Raw genomic sequence first — 21,816 nt, 5'->3', positions numbered from 1 at the left:
GTGAGATTTTTTTTTAATGTGGCGAGAGGGAAGCGAGAGTGAACTACAGAAAACCTTGGCTGCAGACTGAAGGGAAGGCAAGACCTAATGGAAGAAGCCTCCATTTCTGTGCTACGTTGTTTGTTTATAACCAAAATCCATAATAGCAATGATGAAAAAAGCCTAAAGCAGAGAGTGTATTCACCATGAGGCAAATAAGGTAGAGGTAGAGGCAAAGAAATTGAGGATATATAAATTATTTCCAGTTTGTCTTAACAAACTTAAATATACCCTCTATTCTAGTTGGTATTTGAAAAAAAAAAAACAATTTTGATATGTTTGGTTTTATGTCTATAGAACCTCAAAACTGACCAATCAGAGTCCAGATTTCTCATGGCTATAGTGATTGGCTTAGCTCTCTTATCTAACTCCTCTACTGATGACAGCCCCAGCACAGAGAGGGCTACTGAGCTGATAGGTATAACCCTGGGGTCATCCTAGCCATCATTTCGGTAAAAGCCTTCTGAGTCTAAAACTAATACAGAAAAAGAACAGTGGAGATACACCACTCTATGTTTGTTTGAGAATCTGGATATAGTCACATCAAAACAAAAACTAACCCTGGACTTCCCAGATACCAGAGCAAATAAATTCTTACTGATATTAAAAAAAAAAAAGAAAAACAAAGAGAGAAAGAAAAGAAAGAAGAGAGAAGATGCCCTCAGATATATAAGATAATAAGAACACATCTTTTTATTCCAATAATCTACTATAACTCTACAACCCAAGAGAGGATACCTCCCTATCTCTCATCTCCTTCTAGCCATGCAGTGGTTCCAGAATTTCCTCAGTTCTAAGACACTGTAAATGCTTCTGCAGCCTGGGGGTAGTGACTCTAGACTTATACGTACACAGAACTCATAAAGGATTATCAGGAATAGCACAAGCATTATGTCTTGGTGACAAGCCAACTCCATTAAATACTTATAAAGTGGATATGATGGGACATAAACCCACTGATGCTACCACTTTTAGGTTGGATTCCTGTTAAAAACAAGTCTGTAGCAGTCAAATAAACCAATGTACCATCAAAAATGGCTGTAATTGGGCTTCTCTGGTGGCACAGTGGTTAAGAATCTGCCCGCCAATGCAGGGGACACGGGTTCGAGCCCTGGTCCGGGAAGATCCCACATGCCACGGAGCAAATAAGCCCGTGCGCCACAACTACTGAAGCCTACGCACCTAGAGCCCATGAGCTGCAACAAGAGAAGCCACTGCAATGAGAAGCCCGCGCACCACAACTCAGAGTAGCCCCCATGCACCACAACTAGAGAAAACCCGTGCACAGCAACAAAGACCCAAGCCAGCCAAAAATAACTAACTTAATTTTTTTTAGATGGCTGTAATCAAACAGTAAACAAGAATTATTAACTATATCCCTTGGATACAGAAATAGTAGAATGGGAAAACTGTTTTTTCCTAGACAATTCAAAAGATGTTGAACACCAAATACATATAATAAAACTAAAATACAGGAAAATGTGGAGAGGAAAAAGAATTAAGAGGATATTAGGGGCCCCCGAGAAGCATTAAATGGAACTTTCTGAATTCCTCACTGACATGTAAAAAACTGGTTCACAATCACTTACTTTGATTTTCTCTCCTCGTGCCCATCTCTTGGATTCCTGTCTTCTCGGATATCTTCCCGCTTTTCTCTGCGGTCCTCTCGTCCTTTGTCTTTGTCTTCCCACTCCCTCTGGCGTTCTCGCTCTTTCTCCCTTTCTCTCGCTCTTTCTCGCTCTCGCTCTCTCTCCCTCTCCCGCTCTCTCTCCCGCTCCCTTTCTTCTCTCTCCCGCTCCCGCTCTTTTTCCCTGTCTCGCTCCCTCTCTCTTTCCCTCTCTCGATCGTGGTCCCGATCTCTCTCTCTTTCCCGGTCTCTCTCTTTCTCCCTCTCTCTCTCCCTCTCCCGTTCCCTAGCGCGCTCTCTTTCTAGTTCTCTTTCTTTCTCTCTCTCCCGATCCCTCTCCCGTTCCCTCTCTCTCTCCCGCTCCCGCTCTCTTTCCCGATCTCTTTCCCTGGGCCTTTCGTCTCTTCTATCATCCGTTCTGTCTACTCTTCGTTCCTCTCTTCTTTCATCACGCTCAATCTCGTCATTCCTTCCCTGATGTCGAATTGGTGAGCTTGGTCTTTGATCTACAATGAAAACCAAGTTTTGTCAGTGATTAATTTCACAGATGACAGTATGGCAAATCTTACATTTTATCTGTGCAGAGGGTCACACTGGCAACAAATATAAATCAGGTACTGTATTTACTTTTAATTTAATCATCCAAATAATCACCACTAGATGTTTAAAAACGTTCCTTTTTCTTAAAGGTAATTTTTATTTGCCCTCTAACTACCATGTTTTCTGCTCCCCATCAACCCCCCTCCCGCCTCCCACTGATCCACCTTGGATCCTTCTCTGCATGCTCCCTACCCTACCTCCAGCCCACTGCTCCAACCCCACTTTCTGCCATCTCTACCCTTCACCTCTGATCTTCTCTGTCCCCCCAGCAGGACCTGAGAACACTGGTGGCAAAGGATAGGGGCAGCAGGAGGTGAAGAAGATAAGAGCTGAAGGAAAAAAAAAATTTCCCTCGTAAGTCACACCTCTAATTTCAGGCCGAAATATATACACATCAAAGTGCAGCTATTATGTGAGGAAAATATAGTAGAACAAAACATCTGTCAATATTTGTTGCTGCAACATTATCATAAACTAGAATATTAAGGGTACTGATGCTTAGCAATCTTGAGATAATCAAATGTAAAAAGTGTTTCATATTAGTGATATATATTTATAATTAATAACTACTAATCGACTAAAAATTTTATTTAATCATATAACTGATTACTCAGATGAAGAGCTGTTTTCTTAAAATGTTAAATGATAACCCCATCACATTTATATATATATATATATATTTTAATACATGAATCATATAAACACAAACTGAATGCATGCTACCCAGTATGCCCAGTTGAGCAAGAAATTAGTCTGGGATCAAAAGATGTCTAAGAAAATGGCATGAACTTTTCCACAGAGATAGCCATTTTTGAAAGTAGGTCACTGTGCTATGATCTAGGCTACTGCGATATCTCTATTTTCACACTACACAGTATATTGTTTACTAGTTAGTCATAAAAGGCATACTACAATATGGCCAACAGGTTTGTAAGTGCAATCTCTGACATTAACTTATTAAGCAGAATAATTTTAGGATATTTTTAGTGAAGGCTTCAATCTAATAATTTGAATTTCCTTTATCACAGATGAAAAATATAAGAATTATCCATATTTATTAGATCAAGATATGAAAATTCACAGAATTTTAAAGCTAAAACAAAACAAAGCTAAACCTTGTCCAGCCCCTTTACCCCTTTTCTTCTTAGAATTTATGGTCAGAAGTTGATTTGTCAAAGTCACAGAGATGGTAGATACTTGGAACATCAGGACTAGAAGTCAATTTTCTTAAATTCTTTTTTACTTTTGCTGAAACCAGTTTAAATTTAAAATGGTTCTATTGTACTGCACTCTAGATTCCTGGAAGGCTGTACACACATGTCTTAGACTGTCTGAATTCTTGGTTTGGGGATCATACTAATGTCACAATGATTACAAAACAACCTCAAACAAATTCAATACTGCAACTTATAGTAATTCATACTTGAAATTCCTGATTAAAGCAATGTTAGGGAACAGACTCCTTTACTCAGGCAAGCTTTTTTTGACAAATAAAAAGTCTATTTTCCCAACCACAATGACAAGGTTACTTACTTCAGAGAAAATGGAAAGGAACACCACTTTAACACACCTCAACCATCTTCCCTATCTTTCCCCAAAAATGTGTTCTTCAAAAGCATACTTGTCTTCATGTATTTCCTTATTTTAATGAATGGTATACCCATTCATGAAAGCTGGAAACCTCTGAGTTTTCCAAGTACCATCAATTTCAATCTCAAAATATTTCTTTATTCTATTTCCTCTCTCAATCCCTACAATTAATAGTTAACTTAGACTTGGATCAGCTCTCCTTAGATGCCCATGTTATCAATGGTCTAACTGGTTGGTATCCTTGTCTTCCGTCTTTTGCCAGACTCCTTAATACCTTTTTTCTTTTTCTGAGGAAAACTCTATATTTTTTTCCAGCTGCTAAACAAACAAAAAAACTGCTTAAAATTACTTATCTCCTAGGCAATGAAAAAGGCAAATAAATCCAAAATTTTTAGCCTGACTTACTAGGCCATTTACAACGTGGTCTATAGTCTCTCACCACACACACCCCCATCCTTCTTCCTAGCTTCTTTCCTTCCCTACCGATTACAGCACACCTCTACTCCAACCTCATAACTCTTTACTACTCCAAAGCATACGTTTCTTTTAGTCCTGTGTGTCTGCACATGTTGCACCCTCTCCCTGCAGTGTTTCTTCCATGATTCCTTCTAGCCAACTCCTACTTATCTTTCAGGCCCTAATTCAGATGTCTCTTCTTTAGGAAGCTTTTACAGACTGCCTCAGTATTCTGTCTGCATCTTTGTCTTCTCACAGAACTTTATATAGTAGTAGTATTTATCATATTTAACTGTCTGTTCGTACCCTAATTAGGCTGTGAAGAACTAACGGGAAGATTTAAATTCCTGAGCACAGAACAAGGTCCTGAACACATCTCTACCTTCAACCTTTATCTATCTCCCTTGGCTCACCACATTCTAGTCACAATGATCTTATTTCAAACTCTAGGACATACTAAGCTATTTCCTATCTCGGAATCGGCACACATTCTTTCCTCTGCATGGAATGTTTTTACCCTCCATTACTTGCAATGCTAGCTTCTTCCCTTCCATTTATGCCTCTGCATAAATGTCATCGCAAATTTTTCATAAGCACACTATCTGAATAAAGTAGGTCCCTCTCATCCTTTATTTCTGTCTGAATCCCTTGAATGTTTCCTTGACAGCACCCAACAATCACTTTTCTTTTTTCAGGGGGGATATCGTCCCCTTTATAAAGTTCTATAAGCACAAGTGTTGTACTCCAAAAACCTAGCAAAGTGCATGGGTACTCAATAAACATTTGTAGAATATATCATTATCAAAAATATATTTCTCTTTCAATCATACAACTGATATTTATTGAAGTAGTTACAGTAAAATAAAATAAAAAGGGAATAAGACTTATAGTCAGAAGACCTGAGTTCGACTTTTAGCTTTAGAACTTACTTCTCTAACACTGGAAAAATTACTACCCTTCTCTTAGCCCAAATCTCCTAAAATATGAAACATAGATTCTCTTATCATACATAAACTCACAGATATTGAAAGATAAAGGATTTAAAATATACATTCTCTGACTTAATATTATAAAGAATATTTGATTTAATTCAGCCCCCTGTGAAGCATCAATACTCAATTCCCTACTCCATCAAGTCTTGTACTATATTAACCTCAGCATTACAGCAAACCTTACTTTAGTAAGCAGGCAAGGTTAGTAAGACCTTCATAAGGTCATAAATGTTTAAAGGCCCTAATCTGTACAGAATAAAAGCCTGTTAAAGAAAGTACTTATAACCCTTCTTAAATGCCTTCTAGTATCTTGCTTCAAAACTGATTTAAGGGACTTCCCTGGTGGCGCAGTGGTTAAGAATTTGCATGCCACTGCAGGAGACATGGGTTCAATCCCTGGTCTGGGAAGATCCCACATGCCACGGAACAACTAAGCCCGTGCGCCACAATTACTGAGCCTGTGCTCTGGAGCCCGCGAGCCACAACTACTGAGCCCACGTGCCACAACTACTGAAGCCCATGCGCCTAGAGCCCATGCTCCGCAACAAGAGAAGCCACTGCAATAAGAAGCCACCGCACTGCAATGAAGAGTAGTCCCCGCTCGCCATAACTAGAGAAAGCCCGCGCGTAGCAACGAAGACCCAACGCAGCAAAAAATAAATAAATTTATTTTTAAAAAAACTGATTTAAGAGATCACCTAGTAGTAACAGAACACTTTTAGCTTAAAATATACAAGAATTTAAATTTAAACCAAGTATTACATATTCTCAGGAAGGAACATGAATAAAACATTTCTCTAAACAACCCCCAGCACTATCTTTATCAGTTTTTTCTTGTTTCTTCCTGGCAGTCCTTACAAGACTGTGTATCACAGCTAGTGAGTGAGTGGCCAGGATACTCAGATGAGAAACTTTACCTCCTGAATCAGAAATACCTGAAACGTCACCCAAGCATCTATATTCTTTAAAACGTTGTGAGCTGTTTGGTTAAGGTAAGAGACATACAGCAAGGCACCTTAACTCTTGCAGTATGCAAGTACCTACTAATTCAGCACCTGCTCTGTTACCAAGTAGGTACTGGTAGCTAGCTATTTAAATAATCTCTACTAAACTAAGTAAAAATGGAAGATTATATGAATAAGTATAATAATTTAAAATGTGTCAGCAAGCCAAAGTCTTAAAAGATATTTATGTTAAAAAGTAAACTGATAATGGTTGAAAAAAAAACAATTCTCCCAATCAATGTCTGTCACTATTTAATAATATTTCATTTAACAAACCTCTCTCTCTGTTGTCACGACGGTCTCTCTCTCCATGTCTTCTCTCAAAGGAAGAATCTCTTGCTTGATCTCTGTTGTCTCTTTCAGGATATCTGTCTCTTTCAGGATAGCTACTTCGAGTTTCCCAGCTGTCATGATAGTTGCTAGTACTACTATGACTATCAATTTGAGAACCTCTTGTGCCTCGACTTCCTAAACAAAGGATATTCACACAAATATTTAACAAGTACACTTTATTCGGCAAGTTGTCAGTCACAATCTTTCCTCCCCAAAACATATAAAGATATGTGGGGTTTTTCTGGTTTGGGTGGGTTTTTTTGTATTTCAAAGTGTGGTATTCATTGTCAAAAAGGATATTAAATGTTGGATCAGAACACCCAAGGTGTCTAATGACTGACTTGGGTAAGCTAAGTACCAGTTTTCCCTACCTATCAAAAAGGACATATAATGGAATCATAAAGCAAAGAGACTCATTTCAATTAAGCCAAAAAACAACGAAACAAAAAATAAAAACTATTAATTCATATCTAAATCACAGAAATATCATAAAAATAATTCAGGATATGGATATATTGCATTGACTACAGTTTATAGTGAAAACATTCCAATACAGAACCAAGGTACTTTGTTGACAGTAGGCGGTATCTGAAATTTTTCATTGAAAAATTGGGAAATGAATGTTCAGAGTAGTAACGTTTTAGAATGTTCACAGTAGTTATAGCCCCAAACTGGAAAGTACCCAAATGTCTTTCAGTGGGTGAAGGCTAAACAAACTGTGGTACATCCGGATCATGGAATATTACAACAAGGAGCAAACTGTTGATACACACAACTTGGATGAACCTCAAGGAAACTGTGCTGAGTGAAAAAGCCAATCTCAACAGCATACAGACAGCAGGATTCCATTTATGTAACATCTGTGAAATAACAATTATAAAATGATGGACATATTAGTGGTTGCCAGCGGTCAAGGATAGGGGAGGGGATTTGAGCGTGGCTATAAAGAGGTAACACAGGGAGTCTTGTGATGATACAGCTGAGTATCTTGATTGTGGCGATGGTAATACAAGGATACACACACACTGTGGAAAATAGTATGGAGGTTCCTCAAAAAATTACAGAACTACTATATGATCCAGCAATTCCACTTCTGGGTATAGAGACAGAGGAACTGAAATCAGGATCTGAAAGAGATATCTTTACTCCCATGTTCACTGCAGCATTATTTACAATAGCCAAGACATGGAAGCAACCTAAATGCCCAATGACAGATGAATGGGAAAAAAATGTGGATAAAAAAAAAATGGTAGTGCTTCCCTGATGGCGCAGTGGTTGAGAGTCCGCCTGCCAACGCAGGGGACATGGGTTCGAGCCCTGGTCTCGGAAGATCCCACATGCTGCAGAGCAACTAAGCCCATGCGCCATAACTACCGAACCTGCGCTCTAAAGCCCGCGAGCCATACTACTGAAGCCCGCGCGCCTAGAGCCCATGCTCCACAACAAGGGAAGCCACCACAAGGAGAAGCCTGCGCACCGCAACAGAGTAGCCCCTGCTCGCTGCAACTAGAGAAAAGCCCACATGCAGCAACAAAGACGCAACGCAGCCAAAAATAAAAATATATATATAAAAAAAGATAACTAATTATTTATACATAAATTGTTCCAAAGAAGAGAAAAAAAGAAGCAACACATTTTATATGGCTACTATAACTCTGATCACCAAACCAAACAAAGACAATATAAAAAACAAGAGCTATGCAGTGGTATGGTGGAACCAGTTAACACTGGCTCCGAAGAGCCAACTGTGTGCACCTCTTCCCATGTCCACACCGAGTGACGTTAGTAACTCAAAATCTGCTATGGCAGGAGTAATTTATACCATGGAAATTGGCATTAGCTACAAGCCAGGGCGTTTTGCCTGAAGAGTAAGTTGTTAAATATTTACCATCATACCACTGATTATATGCCAATCTCAATTAAAAACAAAGATACTTAATTCAAAATTAAATTTTAACACACCTATTTTAGAACTTTTTTAAAAAATGAAATGTGTATTTATCTTAGAAATGCAAGAATAGTTCTAAATTTTAAAAAATACATTAACATAAGTAACAAGCTAAAAGAGACTGACTATATGATCTCAAGATACAGAAAAACAGTCATGATAGAAGCTGTCAGCTAAGTTTGGAAAATTAGGAGACATCCTTAACACAATAAAAAGCATCTGCTAAAAATTTACAAACACCATGCTTAATGGTGAAATGCCAGCAATAATCCTTTAAAATCTGAAACAAAGCAAAGAACCCATTATATCACTTGTAGTAAACAGTTCATTGAAACAGCTGCTCAGCAGGTTACTTGACAGTAAATAAATAATACTCAGAAAGGAAGAGCCAAATCTGTCTGCACCCATACATAAATGTTTAAGAGAATCTAATTAGATCTACTAAGAAAATACAGCAACATCACAATGTAAGATTAGTATAAAAATATTAATTACCATTTCCGTACACCAGCAATAAGCATCAAAAAAAAGTTTTAAAATATATTATTTGGTGTACCTGTACAGTTATTCACTTAAAACAGTATTCAAAAACAAAAAAAAGATTAGAACACCTAATACATAGGATTTATTAACTTTATGGTATATCCTACAACATACACTATGCACTCTTTCAAAAGGAGGTGGCTATTTACCAAGTTGACTGATATAGAACCATCTCCAAGATTTTTTTTTTAATAAATCTATTTATTTTTGGCTGTGTTGGGTCTCTGTTGCTGCACACAGGCTTTCTCTAGTTGCGGCGAGTGGGGGCTACACTTCGTTGTGGTGCGTGGGCTTCTCACTGCAGTGGCTTCTCTTGTTGCAGAGCACGGGCTCTAGGTGTGTGGGCTTCAGTAGTTGTGGCACACGGGCTCAGCAGCTGTGGCTCGCAGGTTCCAGAACGCAGGCTCAGTAGTTGTGGTGCACAGGCTTAGTTGCTCCATGGCATGTGGGATCTTCCTGGACCAGGGCTCACACCTGTGTCCTCTGCATTGGCAGGCTGATTCTTAACCACTGCGCCACCAGGGAAGTCCCCAAGATATTTTTTAAGTGAAAACAGCAGGGTATAGAGTATATAGTTGTGTGGTTTTTTTTAATAAAAAAAATTTTTTTAATTATATTTGGAAAACCAGAGGAGAAAATGAATAGACATATACATCTGCTTGTGTAGAATATTCTTCAGATGGATACATACAAAATTGGCGAAAGAAGAAACCAGGTCAGGGATAGAAGGGAGGCTTTCACTATACATCCTTTTGCAGCTTTGAAATTCTGAACCATGTGAATGCATTATTAAAAAGAGAGAATTTTTTTAAGTACCATTTACAATGGCAACAAAAATAGAGGGTACACAGGAACAAAACATGTATAAGACCTTAACAGAAGAAGTTACAAATCAATAAATTTAATGTACGTGAAATAAAAATCCAACAGTTTTTCATGAAATTAAAAAAAAAAGACAACTCATTTTTTAAATGTATATGAAAAAGCAAAGGGCCAAGAAAAGCCAAGACAACTATGGAGGAGAAGGTGAGGGGCCTTCATCTTAATGTGAAACTGTAATACTGACCAGGATAAACCAACAGGCCTATGGAAAGAGTAAGAGTGGTCAGAATTCTGCAGCAGTGTTTTGGGGAAGGGGAGCGAAGTGGGTGGAGGAAGAGAGAGGTCAAAGCTAACTCAGTTAAGGTAGTTCGGAGACAGTCAAAAACATATAGGTAGGTAGTTATTGATGACAATGATGATGGCAAATGCTTTTTAGAGGAAGATGAGAAAAATGGCTCAAGATGCAGATATGTGATGTTCTGAGGTGGCTTTGAAGCAAGCACAAGTACTGATGAATACACAAGTCAGTCATTTCTGACACCACCAATTTTGAAAGCCCACCATTTAATCCCATTTTAATGATCATTTTATCTATATACTTGTTTATTAGAAATTATTTCTTTTTGATGCTACTTTTTTGCCTGATAGCAATTTTCTTAGTGTTCCACATTAAACAAGATGGTAGGCATGACTGGACATAATTCAAACAGGAGGTCTAAGTCCATCTTCTGCCACTGTAGCTAATAATTCCTATTCGGAACTTATAGGGAAAATCACAAACTCAATTAATTGAAAATTACTTTGACAAAGTGATAATGAACGTCAGAAATAATATCTTTAGAAAACAAATCTTAGGAGGTTAATAATTTCTCTATGAACATACAACATACAGTTCACTGACAAGTCAAAAACCTTACCCTTTTCAGGTAACTCTGGACCTCTTCCCCTACTTCTGCCCATCCGATCATTCCTAATTTCACTTCGAGACTCATTTCTGGACTCATTTCTTATTTCAGTGCGAGAACTTTCTTCTCTCAAATGGTTTCTGCCATAACTTCGGGATTCTTCCTGATATGCATCCTCCTTTCGATGAGCATCTCGACTTTCACGGTCCCTGTAGTCGTGGGCATCACGAGTAGACCGAGAATCTCTGGGATCACGGCTCTCTTTGTTATCTCTGCTGTAATCTCGCATCTCCCTGGAGTCCCGAATGTCTCTGGAGTCTCTTAGTTCCCTTCGGTCTCTAGTATCTCTGGCATCTCTCCGATCCCGACCATCTCGAGGTTCTCTGTCATCTCTGTGGTCTCTAGAAGAGCTCTGCTCCTGGTCATACTCTCGTTCTTCTCTTGTGTCCTTTTCTCTATCCCTTTTTCCTCTAGTCTCTGTAACGCAATTTTGGAAATACACTGTAATTCCTTTCACAAAATTTTAGGAAACCAGACGACGTATTTAATACAGAGCTTTAAAACTTTTAATACAATGGCATAATTTATACTCTTAACAAAAAATAAAAGGAGAAAACATGGGCAAATGAGAAAAAGAAAACTATCTGTAAGCTAAAATTCCAAAGGTAATTTTATTAACATCTGGATTATTCGTCTTGATTCGATAAACTTTGAACACGATCTTCTCACATCAACGTACCCATACTTATAAATCTTAAACAACTGAAACAAGTTAAGTTGGTCTATCAATGATGGCCTACTTTTTAGAAATCACTTTTAGATCCAGAGGCACAAGTGATTTTAATCATCTCTACCAAGTATTAGGCCAGACTAGAGCACACATGACTACCTCCAATGTACTTAAGCACTTGAGAGTAGCCTACTATTAGTATGCTGGCTGGTAAACACATACTGTTATATTCTCTCTCTCTCTCTCTCTCTCCGCCCCCCACCCCCCTCTCTTATTTATTTTTTGAGCTATTTAATGAAATCACACTCCTGTCTCTAAAGATTTTTCTACTTAAGGCATTTTCTAACATTTCATAGAAAAATTTAAAAAATAATTTCAGTTTTAAAAAAGCTGGAATGAACCTCAATAGTTATTTAATCCAACCTTGTCATTGTATAAATGAAGGAACAGAGGCCCAGAGCTTAAATGGTTTAGTCAGCCCCGTACATCATAGGAATTTGCAAAGATTAGAAACTGTTCTTTAGAGATGCCTAGAAAAGTATAAATTGATTACAGCATAAATCTGATATGAACTGAAAGAATTAACAAGAGACCCTCAAAGAATAAACCCTGTACTTTTTATCAGATTCCTTCACAAATTGTTCTTACACTCTGCAACAGCCCCAAGATCTGAGGCTATTTAAGCAACTGTAGCAGCTCTTGGTCGAGGACATTATAAATTTACCTATGGCTAGGTCCACAGACTTTCTCCACCCAGTATCCACAAGACCCCCTAGATTCTCATCAATAACTTATCTCCCCCGCAAAATAACTTTGCCCATATGCCTACATCCATAAATGCCATATAAGGATAGAAGCACTAGGCAAGAATCTGACAACATCCCCATCTCTTTTTGTGCACATCCATCCCTTCCAGTCCTCCTCCAATACCAAATGTGCCTAGAAATTTGTTCACTTAGTATTAGATTCTCTTTTTATGATACCCCCAGCTGTCTTTACGAATACATCTAGTTACTATATTTTGTTCTTTATCTACCTCCCCATCCTTTCACTAAAATTATTCTCATTTCAAAAAATGACCTCTAAATAGAGAGGAATAAACGCCTACTACATCTCTTGTATGGAAGGTTAAAGAAACATCCTCCTCACAAAGAACCTAAAAATGTATGGTTTATTATTAAAAGGATTCCTCCTATAACACAAACCCTTCTTACTACAAAAAAGCATTCCTATGAGACTCAACTGCATACTAAATTTCCCCTTCATTAGTGTGTTTAATAAATCATGTTTTGAAATAATAGTTTTCATTCAGTAAGTAGTCATGAAATATATACTATATTCCCAGTCAACTCTAGTTGTTCATAGATAGGTATAAGAGAATTTTCCCATCTTACCAATGTTGCATAAACACTGCTGTGCTGATCTGGTTCCAAAATCATGTACACAAGGAATAATTCTTTAAAATAGGTGCTCTCTCCAGTCCCTACCTATGCATCCATCATTTCTTGAATAAAATAACTTGCACTGCTGATTGGAAGAGAATAAACTAACTTCGACATGTTTCATAGGCGACTGCTATACGATACTCAAATTGTGACTTTTTGTCAGTCTTGTGTGGGGTGCAGAAGCATGCTGTACGATGCTTTAAAAATGTACATTAAACAGAAATGTTGTTGCAAGTCAGCAAGTATTGTATTTCCTGAGTACTCATTATGTTAAAAAACTAACTCAGGAAATGTCAGGGAAAAGACTTGTTAAGTTAAATAAATAAGGACAAGAAGCTTAGATAAGAAATACAGAAAGAGATGAGAGCTATTAGATTGTACTGCCAAGTTTTGATGATAATAACATCTCAGCGTGAACAGGGAATAGCAAATTCAAAGTTAACATAATTCTCAGGGATCTAGAAAGGAAAACTGCTTTGCTTGACTTCTTTGTTGAGTTAGACCTGGAATATTGATCACTTGGTTCACACTGACTTTCTGAACATTCCCCCAGCCCTCACCTCTTAGTCAAAATATTTCTGATATGTTCAAACTCTGCTCCCTGGTTTGCTGCTTTTCTTTCCTTCACCTCTGTTGTTTTTGAAGAATTAGCTAAGCAGTTAGACTGACGCTCTAAGAATCATACCATCCCAAATTTCTAGAACTTGAAAGTACTCAAGGAAAACATCATAACTAAAGAAAGGACCAACTTAGAATACATATAAATGCCCACTTACATCTATTTAGTAGCTTACATTTCTGTGTCCTTAAGCACCTCCTATTGCCCTCAAGAGCTATCACTCATGTGTTACAGAGACGTAATGTAACACAGTTCTCTTCTGTCTCTTATTTTAACAATAAATCTGAAAGTCCATTTTTTTAATAAAGAAAATATCCACTTAAAGAACTCTAAAAAAAACACCACAATAGAGTATTTACCTTCCCTCCTTTCATGACGCCGATCATGAGACTGTGAAGTGCGTTCATGATCATGCCTCCCTTTTTCTCTCATTGGAGACCGATGTCTTGGGGGACTCTGCTTTCTCTGAGGAGAAGACAGAGAGTGTGAAGGATAGGGAGAAGCAGAGCGGCGTAAAGGTGGAGTTACTGTCCTCTGATAAGATGGTGAAGGAGTTCTTTTTCGGCGAGGAGAAGGAGAATGTCTTTGAATAGATGATCCTGATTGTGAGGAAGATGAGTGATGTCTAGAAGATACAGGAGAGTGATGCTGTCCTGCTGGGGAAGTGGACCTATAAAGAAAGCAACAACAATAAAAAAATGTGTTCAAGGCTTTCATTTCTAGCCAAAGGAAAATCTTCTTTAAAAACAAAGAAACAAACATTCTATATCATTATCATCTATAAGCTAGCTTTAGGATAGTGCCAGACAAACATATGATATCATGGTGTAAAGAAACACACACTCATACACAAATCTTTGTAACATATTGTGACCGAATGGGCCTCAAAGATTAAAACAAACAAAAAAGCTTTTGATGGAAAATATGTGGGTGGATAGTATATTTCTATGGGTGGGTCTTGGTAACGGTTTGATTGTGCCTGGTTTTATCACCTGTTCAGATGAGAAGATTTTTGTCTTTCTGTAGCACTGATAACCAGGAGAAGCCATTAAAAGCCACTGGTTATTTTATTTTTCATCAGGCAATTTTCAAGGTTTTTATTTGTTCGGTGTTTTTTTTTACACTGTGGTACATATGAGCAACCTTAATAGGCGATAAATGTACAGTACTTAGACTTCCCCTACATAGACATTTTTCTATTTTATGCTCTATGATCTGAAAAAAACGCTTTTTGAATTGTATAAGATTTATGTCTACTGTAAACATTGCTTAATTTTTTGCTCTTGATTTAAAAGAAAAGTTTTGTTGAAATCGCTATTGAATATTGCAATCTATATAGTGTAATGGATGGCTTCCTTTGTCAACCTGATCTCCTGTGTCACCCATGTGTATTGTCTCCTTCTCCCTCAAGTGTACTTACTCTTTGCTTTCTTTGCACAATGTCTTTGGTTGCAAGTCATAAGCCTGAGGCAAATAAAATTCCAGTAATTTCCAAAAAAAAAAGAAAACAAAGAAACAAACAAAAAAACCTGAATGTAAAAGTTAAAGCTAAAAGTGTGAGTAATAATTCCAAGATAAATTTTAATTCACAATGATGTAAAATCATTAACAAGTTGATTTTTAAAGATCTGACTGATTTTGAAGTCAGCTTGAGGCAACAGTTCTAGATGAGACACGCATTGCCCTTCTCCTGAGCTTTGGCTCCAAGGCACACTCCCTTTTCCAGGTAACATCCTCCCTGAGCACAGATGGTTCTTACTCTCACATAAAGTCTGGAACTCACTCTTACCAGAGATTATCTCTGACAGTGTAGATAGGTATTGGAGGAGGGAACCCACAAAGAGCTAAAGAGAAAACATACTAGTAAGATCTAGGAAAGTGGGTGTAAGAATGTCTATAATTCAGGGCTGTGGGAGACGGGAAAAGCTATCACCAGCTACGCCAAACAAAAGTTTGCACTGCCTGGGCTGACACTTAGGATAGGGAAAGAAAGCTAGAGTTAAGGAAAGGACATACTGTCTATACTGTCTTTATCTTAAATAACCTGCCTTCACTCTTGGGCAGCACAAACTGAAATTTAGTTCATAAGCTTTGGTTTAACTGAGGCTTCCTCTGCTCCCTTCAAATCATCTTCTTTGCTGCCACAGAAATAACTTATAAACTCATGAAGCACATCTGAATCACTCCTATAATCTGTTATGTCTTGGGCTGTGTCTACAATGAATATGCAAAAGGTGTGTGTGATGGAGAGCTAGAATACACACATTTGGGCAATAACTAAAAAGAAACAGGACTAATGTTTAAAAAACAACACTTCAGACATCACATGCTCAGATAAGTATCATATTTCTCAAAGTAATCATTTTGAGGACAGATGTTTGTTCAAAAAAATTATGAGTTCCTGTCAAAATATTTTAGAATTACCTTCACTGCCTATGATAAATATTCTTTTAACTTCCGCAATGTTGGCAAAATCATTATTAATCCTAAACCAGGATTCCACAATCTTGACACTACTGACATTTTGTATTCAGTAATTCTTTGTGGTGGCGGGCTGTCCTGTACATTGTAGGATGTCGAGCAGCATCCCTGACCCCTATCCACTAGAAGCCAGTACCATCTCCCTCCCATCCCCATTCATGCCGATAAAAAACTACTCCAGGTATCTCCAAATGTCCCCAGGGAGGTAGAATCAACCCTGTTTGAGAACCGCTGCTCTAAACTATGCTGTTTATAAATGATGCCTTAGTAGAACTTTTATCAATAAAAGGTTTAAATCTATAAAATACATGTTACTGAGTCAGGAAAGTGGTCAGATATATAGGAAAGAATTTTGCAAAACAAGAAATTAAGCAAATAAACAAAATCACCTTTTGGATAATAGTTGACTTAAAAAATAAAAGTCAGCTAACTAGAACACCACATTATCCTAATCATTATAGTTATTTATGATTCTGCAGTGCTTTCATGCTTTTAATAAAAATTGCTATTCCTTTCTCACATAAAAAAAAATAAGACATAAACCACCATAGCTTAATTGAGTCTAAACTGAAATTTATTTACTAACAGATATGAGTACAAATGCTCAATGGGTCTTGCCCAAATTTGGAAAACCATTTATGACCAATGGCTATTCAAATACTGAACAGAAAAATCACTGCAAAACTGAGAAATTCTAATTTAACTATCATTTGGTGCTTTCCAATTTCAATTTCATTAGGTTCTAGTCAGTTTGGAAATACCTAAACTGAAAAAATAAAGAATGTGGCTCTCCACTGAACTGACATTTTGGTTAGTTTTGAGTTTATTTCTGGAGTATACTCAAAATTATTTCAGGAATGTCTGCAATACCCTTTGGTGATTTGTTCACAAAACTTAAATAAAATAGTTCATAATACTATCTTTTAAAACACATTACAGTCTAATCACATGTCTATTCCAATTTGGTGTCTATAACATGGAAGAAAAAATTTCCGTTCAAGCTTACATAATCAAGCTATCATATTAAGGACAGAGCACCAATGTGTTGTCACATTACGGCTTCAGCATTTTAACCATATTTTTCTTCCTACTTATCCTTCAGGGAAAAAATAAGTTTGTTGAGTTAATCATCCATTATCAAATGAATGTTTGTGTCCACCGTCCACCCCAAATTTATATGTTGAGGCCCTAACCTCCAATGGGATGCCGGGAGGAAGGGAGGAAGGGAGGGAGGGAGGAAGGAAAAGAGTCATTTTGATTCACTGGACAAATGTTAAGTGAGTACCTTTTATGCTAAGCATTATTTTTGACACTGAGGATACAGAAATGAAGAAGACAGACAAAATCACTAACAATAATGATGATTATAATAATATTAACAATAGCAGGTAACATATGCTGTTACTATGTCCACAGCATTGTTTTAAGTGCTTTCGTATAATAACTCATTTCATCTTCATGATGACAACCCTATGAGGTAACTGAGACAGAGAGAACTGAAAAACTGTCTTAGTTGCAGAGTCCAGGAGTAGCCCACCAACAACAAAGAAAGCCAATTTCAGCTAATTAATGCAACATACAAGTCTATACAACAGAGTAATGAAGTGTAAACTGTTAGGTCCAAAAAAAGTACATTGGGGGACTACATTAGGTGCTTGGTAAGGAAAGGGCCTTTACTAAGAAGATAGCTTTTGAGCCAAGAGCTGAAAATTTGAGGGAAGAGCTTTTCATGCTGAGGACTCAGCAACCATAAAGGAGGCAGGAGGGATGGTGATATATAAAAAGAACAGAAAGAAGACAAGTATAACTATGATTCATGGGAGAATGGAAAGTTCATGAGAGGGTCAGAAAGCAGGCAGGGGACAGAGGATATGGAGTCTTCTAGGTCATGATAAAAGTTGATTTTATTCTAAGTATAAAAGAAATCACTGGAGGGCTTCCATGGTGGCGCAGTGGTTGAGAGTCCGCCTGCCGATGCAGGGGACAAGGGTTCGTGCCCCAGTCCGGGAAGATCCCACATGCCGCGGAGCGGCTAGGCCCGTGAGCCATGGCCACTGAGCCTACGCGTCCGGAGCCTGTGCTCCGCAACGGGAGAGGCCACAACAGTGAGAGGCCCACGTACCGCAAAAAAAAAAAAAAAAAAAAAGAAATCACTGGAGAGTTTTGGGCAGGGAAGTGTCATTCAGAAATTGAGCAACTTGCCTAAATAAATATGTAAGACAGAGAAAGAAAATGCTTCTGCGTGATGATTTGTTTTAGACCTAGTAGCTTGCTCTCCCTTTGCAGCAGGTGATAAATACTCCTCAGAAGGGGAATCATTTCTAACCGAATGATCTACAGAAACTAGAATACTTTTGTTGTGGGAATCTTTTGAAAGATGTCTCCTCCATAAATAAATGGTACTTGAAAAACAGATTTGATTCAAGCAAACTAGTAAGAAGCACATAATACAAGTAAATCTAAGCCAAGTACTAATAATTTTGGTTCAATTTCATTTTTGCATTTATGTAGAAATGAATTAATTTCAAAAACCTCAGTCTAAGAATGGATAAGAATGTTAAGATAAGCATTATTAGCACATCCTTCAATGATATTCAAGTCCAGAATTATGTGCCATTTAATTACAATAATTTTTAAGAATCTGGTTCAAGAGCCTTACATGAACTTGTTCAATCCCATGACTTGAGTGAGCTAAAAACTGTACCTATTGTTGTGATCAAGAGTCAGAAGAGACAAATATCCAGTATCCCTGGCATATGGGGAGATTGTTTTTAAGCTCTAAGAGAGTTGGTATTCCAAATGCAATAAAGCCCAGAAACAATATACACCAGCATAACAAATATTAAGACAGCTGGCTCCTATCTTCTACCTGGTGGAAGAAGTTAAACTTATCACTTTCTTCTGGGACAGGATGGGGTGATGAGGAGATGGAGAGGCCCAGCCCCTGCCAAGAAACAGCAAGCAATCCAGTCTTAGAAAAGAGGGAGGTAAAGAATGGTTCTCAAGTCCCTAGTCCACTTCTCAGACCCCAAATCTCCTCAGTCAGGCCAAGAAAATGGATGTCAAATAAGGGAGATTCTTGAAATCCCTGCCACTGTCCTGGAAGTTCAATCCAGTCACAGGTCATTTAACTGTCAGTAGAAAATTACCACCAGATAACACCAAACCACAGCCAGACAGAGATGGATTTTTATAGTGTGGCTGGGTATCTGTTATTTCATTAATCTCATTACATACCACACAGTCCCATATTTTTACCAGATTAAACTTTTGGCCTTTGTATGCCGTATTATGCATTTCTGATTGGACCAATTATTAAACAGGGCTAAACTTCCCAACCACCCCCTGCTACTGAAAACCTCCCCGAAGAACAATTTTCCTCTCAAGTCTCTAATTCCATCAAGCATGACAGACAAAGGGTTAAGAGCACAATTTTTAGGAACATAAATACCACTCTAGATTTTGGCTGCAAAACAGGAGCTTTTCTGAGTTCAACAGATTTTCCCAATATCACACCTATAAAAGGAAGTCCAAGCCTTGATCAATTGGACTAAATGTAAATGGCTTTTTTGCCCCCTGATGAAGTTATTTTGATATTTACAGAACAATTTCATTTTTATCACGTCTACCATGAATTCAGTATATTATATAATTATGTTCAGCTATATTACATATTTCTTTAAGTGTCTTAATTTTATATCCCTAGCCTAAATTAGTACTCATGTAAAAATACTTTTTAGGTCTATAGACAGGGCTCAATTAAATGCAGAAAAAAGACAATGCCTCAGACAAGCAACTCTCAATCTGAATACAAAGGTTCCACATTAATATTAAAAGATTTGCATATCCTTCATGATATTATTTGTGCTAATGTCGACTAATTGGGAAAATATTATAAAAGATATTACAAATTCATCAATGTTTTTAAAGTCTGAATTTTAAAATTACATTATTCTCCTTTTTTCCTTTTAGATGGGATACTGGTATAGTGATTGTATTTTTTTTTTTAAGTATGGTTGATTTACAACATTGTGTGAGTTTCTGGTGTACAGCAAAGTGATTCAGTTATATATATATACTGATTGTGTGTGTATATATATAGATATAGATAGTGATTGTATATTTTTAAGTGTCTTTCTCTTTTAGAGATATATACCAAAATATATACAGATGAAATGAAATAAGAAGTCTGGGATTTGCTTCAAAATAACACTGGATGGGGGAGGTGGATAGGGGTACAGATGAAACTATGGATATGAGGGGTCATTATACTATTCTATTTTTATGTTGTGAAATGCTCCATAATAATGTTAATGTAACATTAACATGTAATTCTTCCATCCTCTATATATAACTGAGTAACACTGGTACATATTTACTCAAGAAACTATCAATTCAGTCTACAGAAATGCTTAGTTCACACATGGATTCCTCCCTGTCCTGTCCTTCATGGCCACAGAATAAGATTCACCAGTCCAGACCATGGTATTTGAACATGAATGGTAGATAATGAATAAATTAAAGAATTAATCCAATAGGCAATAGTCTTTGTCAAACATCTGAAACATTCTGATTTTAATTATTCAGATGTGTGCAATCACTGAAAGAAAATAAGACTGTCAATTTGGTGGTAATTTGCTTATTCTACTAAGCTGATGTCAAAGTCAGTCAGTTTTTTTTGTTTTGTTTTTGCTTTTGTTTTTGTGGTACGCGGGCCTCTCACTGTTGTGGCCTCTCCCGTTGCGGAGCACAGGCTCTGAACGCACAGGCTCAGTGGCCATGGCTCACGGGCCCAGCCACTCCACGGCATGTGGGATCTTCCCGGACCGGGGCACGAACCCGTGTCCCCTGCATCGGCAGGCGGACTCTCAACCACTGCGCCACCAGGGAAGCCCAGTCAATAAGTTTTGAATGATCACATCTGTCTTTAAAATCTGAGGAAGACTCATGTAGGCATTTATACTCTTATCAAGACATATTCAGGTAATTATAATAAAGTGATTAAAAAAAATACAACAACTTACTATGCTCTTAATACTATCTTATTAAACCACAAAATTCTGCATTTTGATTAGTATTTTGATCAAAACATATTACCTATCATAAAACCATATTTAACCAGCAGAATGAACGATATGCACTTGTTAGCTAATTCCTCTGGTTAACTACTATCCAAAAAGTTTTTGTGTTTCCTTAGGCCCTTGTTCTTAAACTACACTAATATACTGGTCATTCCTAATTCAGCAAAGAATATAGAATACAGATTTTCATTGATAAAGATGATATTAGAGGTCCACTGAAACACTGCTGAAATATCTAGTTTAGGATTATCTAGATACAGTAGGTTAGGAATACTGATACAAAATATTCCCTTCACAAGTGATTTTCTGACTAAATACCTAACTCAAACTTAATTTTCCTGTGAGCTCATATCTTCTAAAACAAATTACAGAATATAAATGGTTTAGTTGAGTTCCAAGTAATCAAGATTTTGCTGTTTTCTGTACCAAATAGGTCATAGAAAGTTTATTTTTAAAAGTATTACGGGAAATTGCTACATTCTCTAAAAGCAGAGTAATAAAATAAATCCATAAGGCATGTTTTTTTTGGATAAATAAGTGGTATGCAGATTTTGATCAATGTTGCATAAATAAATCATTGCTGAGTAAAGTCTACCAGTCA

General features: G+C 37.3%; 1 protein-coding gene across 1 annotated transcript in view; it reads right to left on the bottom strand.

Moving 5' to 3' along the window:
• Positions 1 to 21,816, bottom strand: part of ZC3H13 (zinc finger CCCH-type containing 13) — a 91,930-nt gene that overhangs the window by 22,035 nt on the left and 48,079 nt on the right. Inside the window, exons 9-13 of the mRNA XM_065896021.1 lie at positions 14,013 to 14,323; positions 10,872 to 11,336; positions 6,585 to 6,776; positions 2,512 to 2,595; positions 1,629 to 2,172 (exon numbers count right to left, since the gene is read on the bottom strand). Of these exons, the coding sequence (XP_065752093.1) occupies positions 1,629 to 2,172; positions 2,512 to 2,595; positions 6,585 to 6,776; positions 10,872 to 11,336; positions 14,013 to 14,323 (1,596 nt within the window). The remainder of the gene's footprint in view (positions 1 to 1,628; positions 2,173 to 2,511; positions 2,596 to 6,584; positions 6,777 to 10,871; positions 11,337 to 14,012; positions 14,324 to 21,816) is intronic.

Source organism: Phocoena phocoena, chromosome 18 (assembly GCF_963924675.1).
Source record: "Phocoena phocoena chromosome 18, mPhoPho1.1, whole genome shotgun sequence".
NCBI lineage: Eukaryota > Metazoa > Chordata > Mammalia > Artiodactyla > Phocoenidae > Phocoena > Phocoena phocoena.
This window is presented reverse-complemented; position numbering and strand designations above follow the sequence as displayed.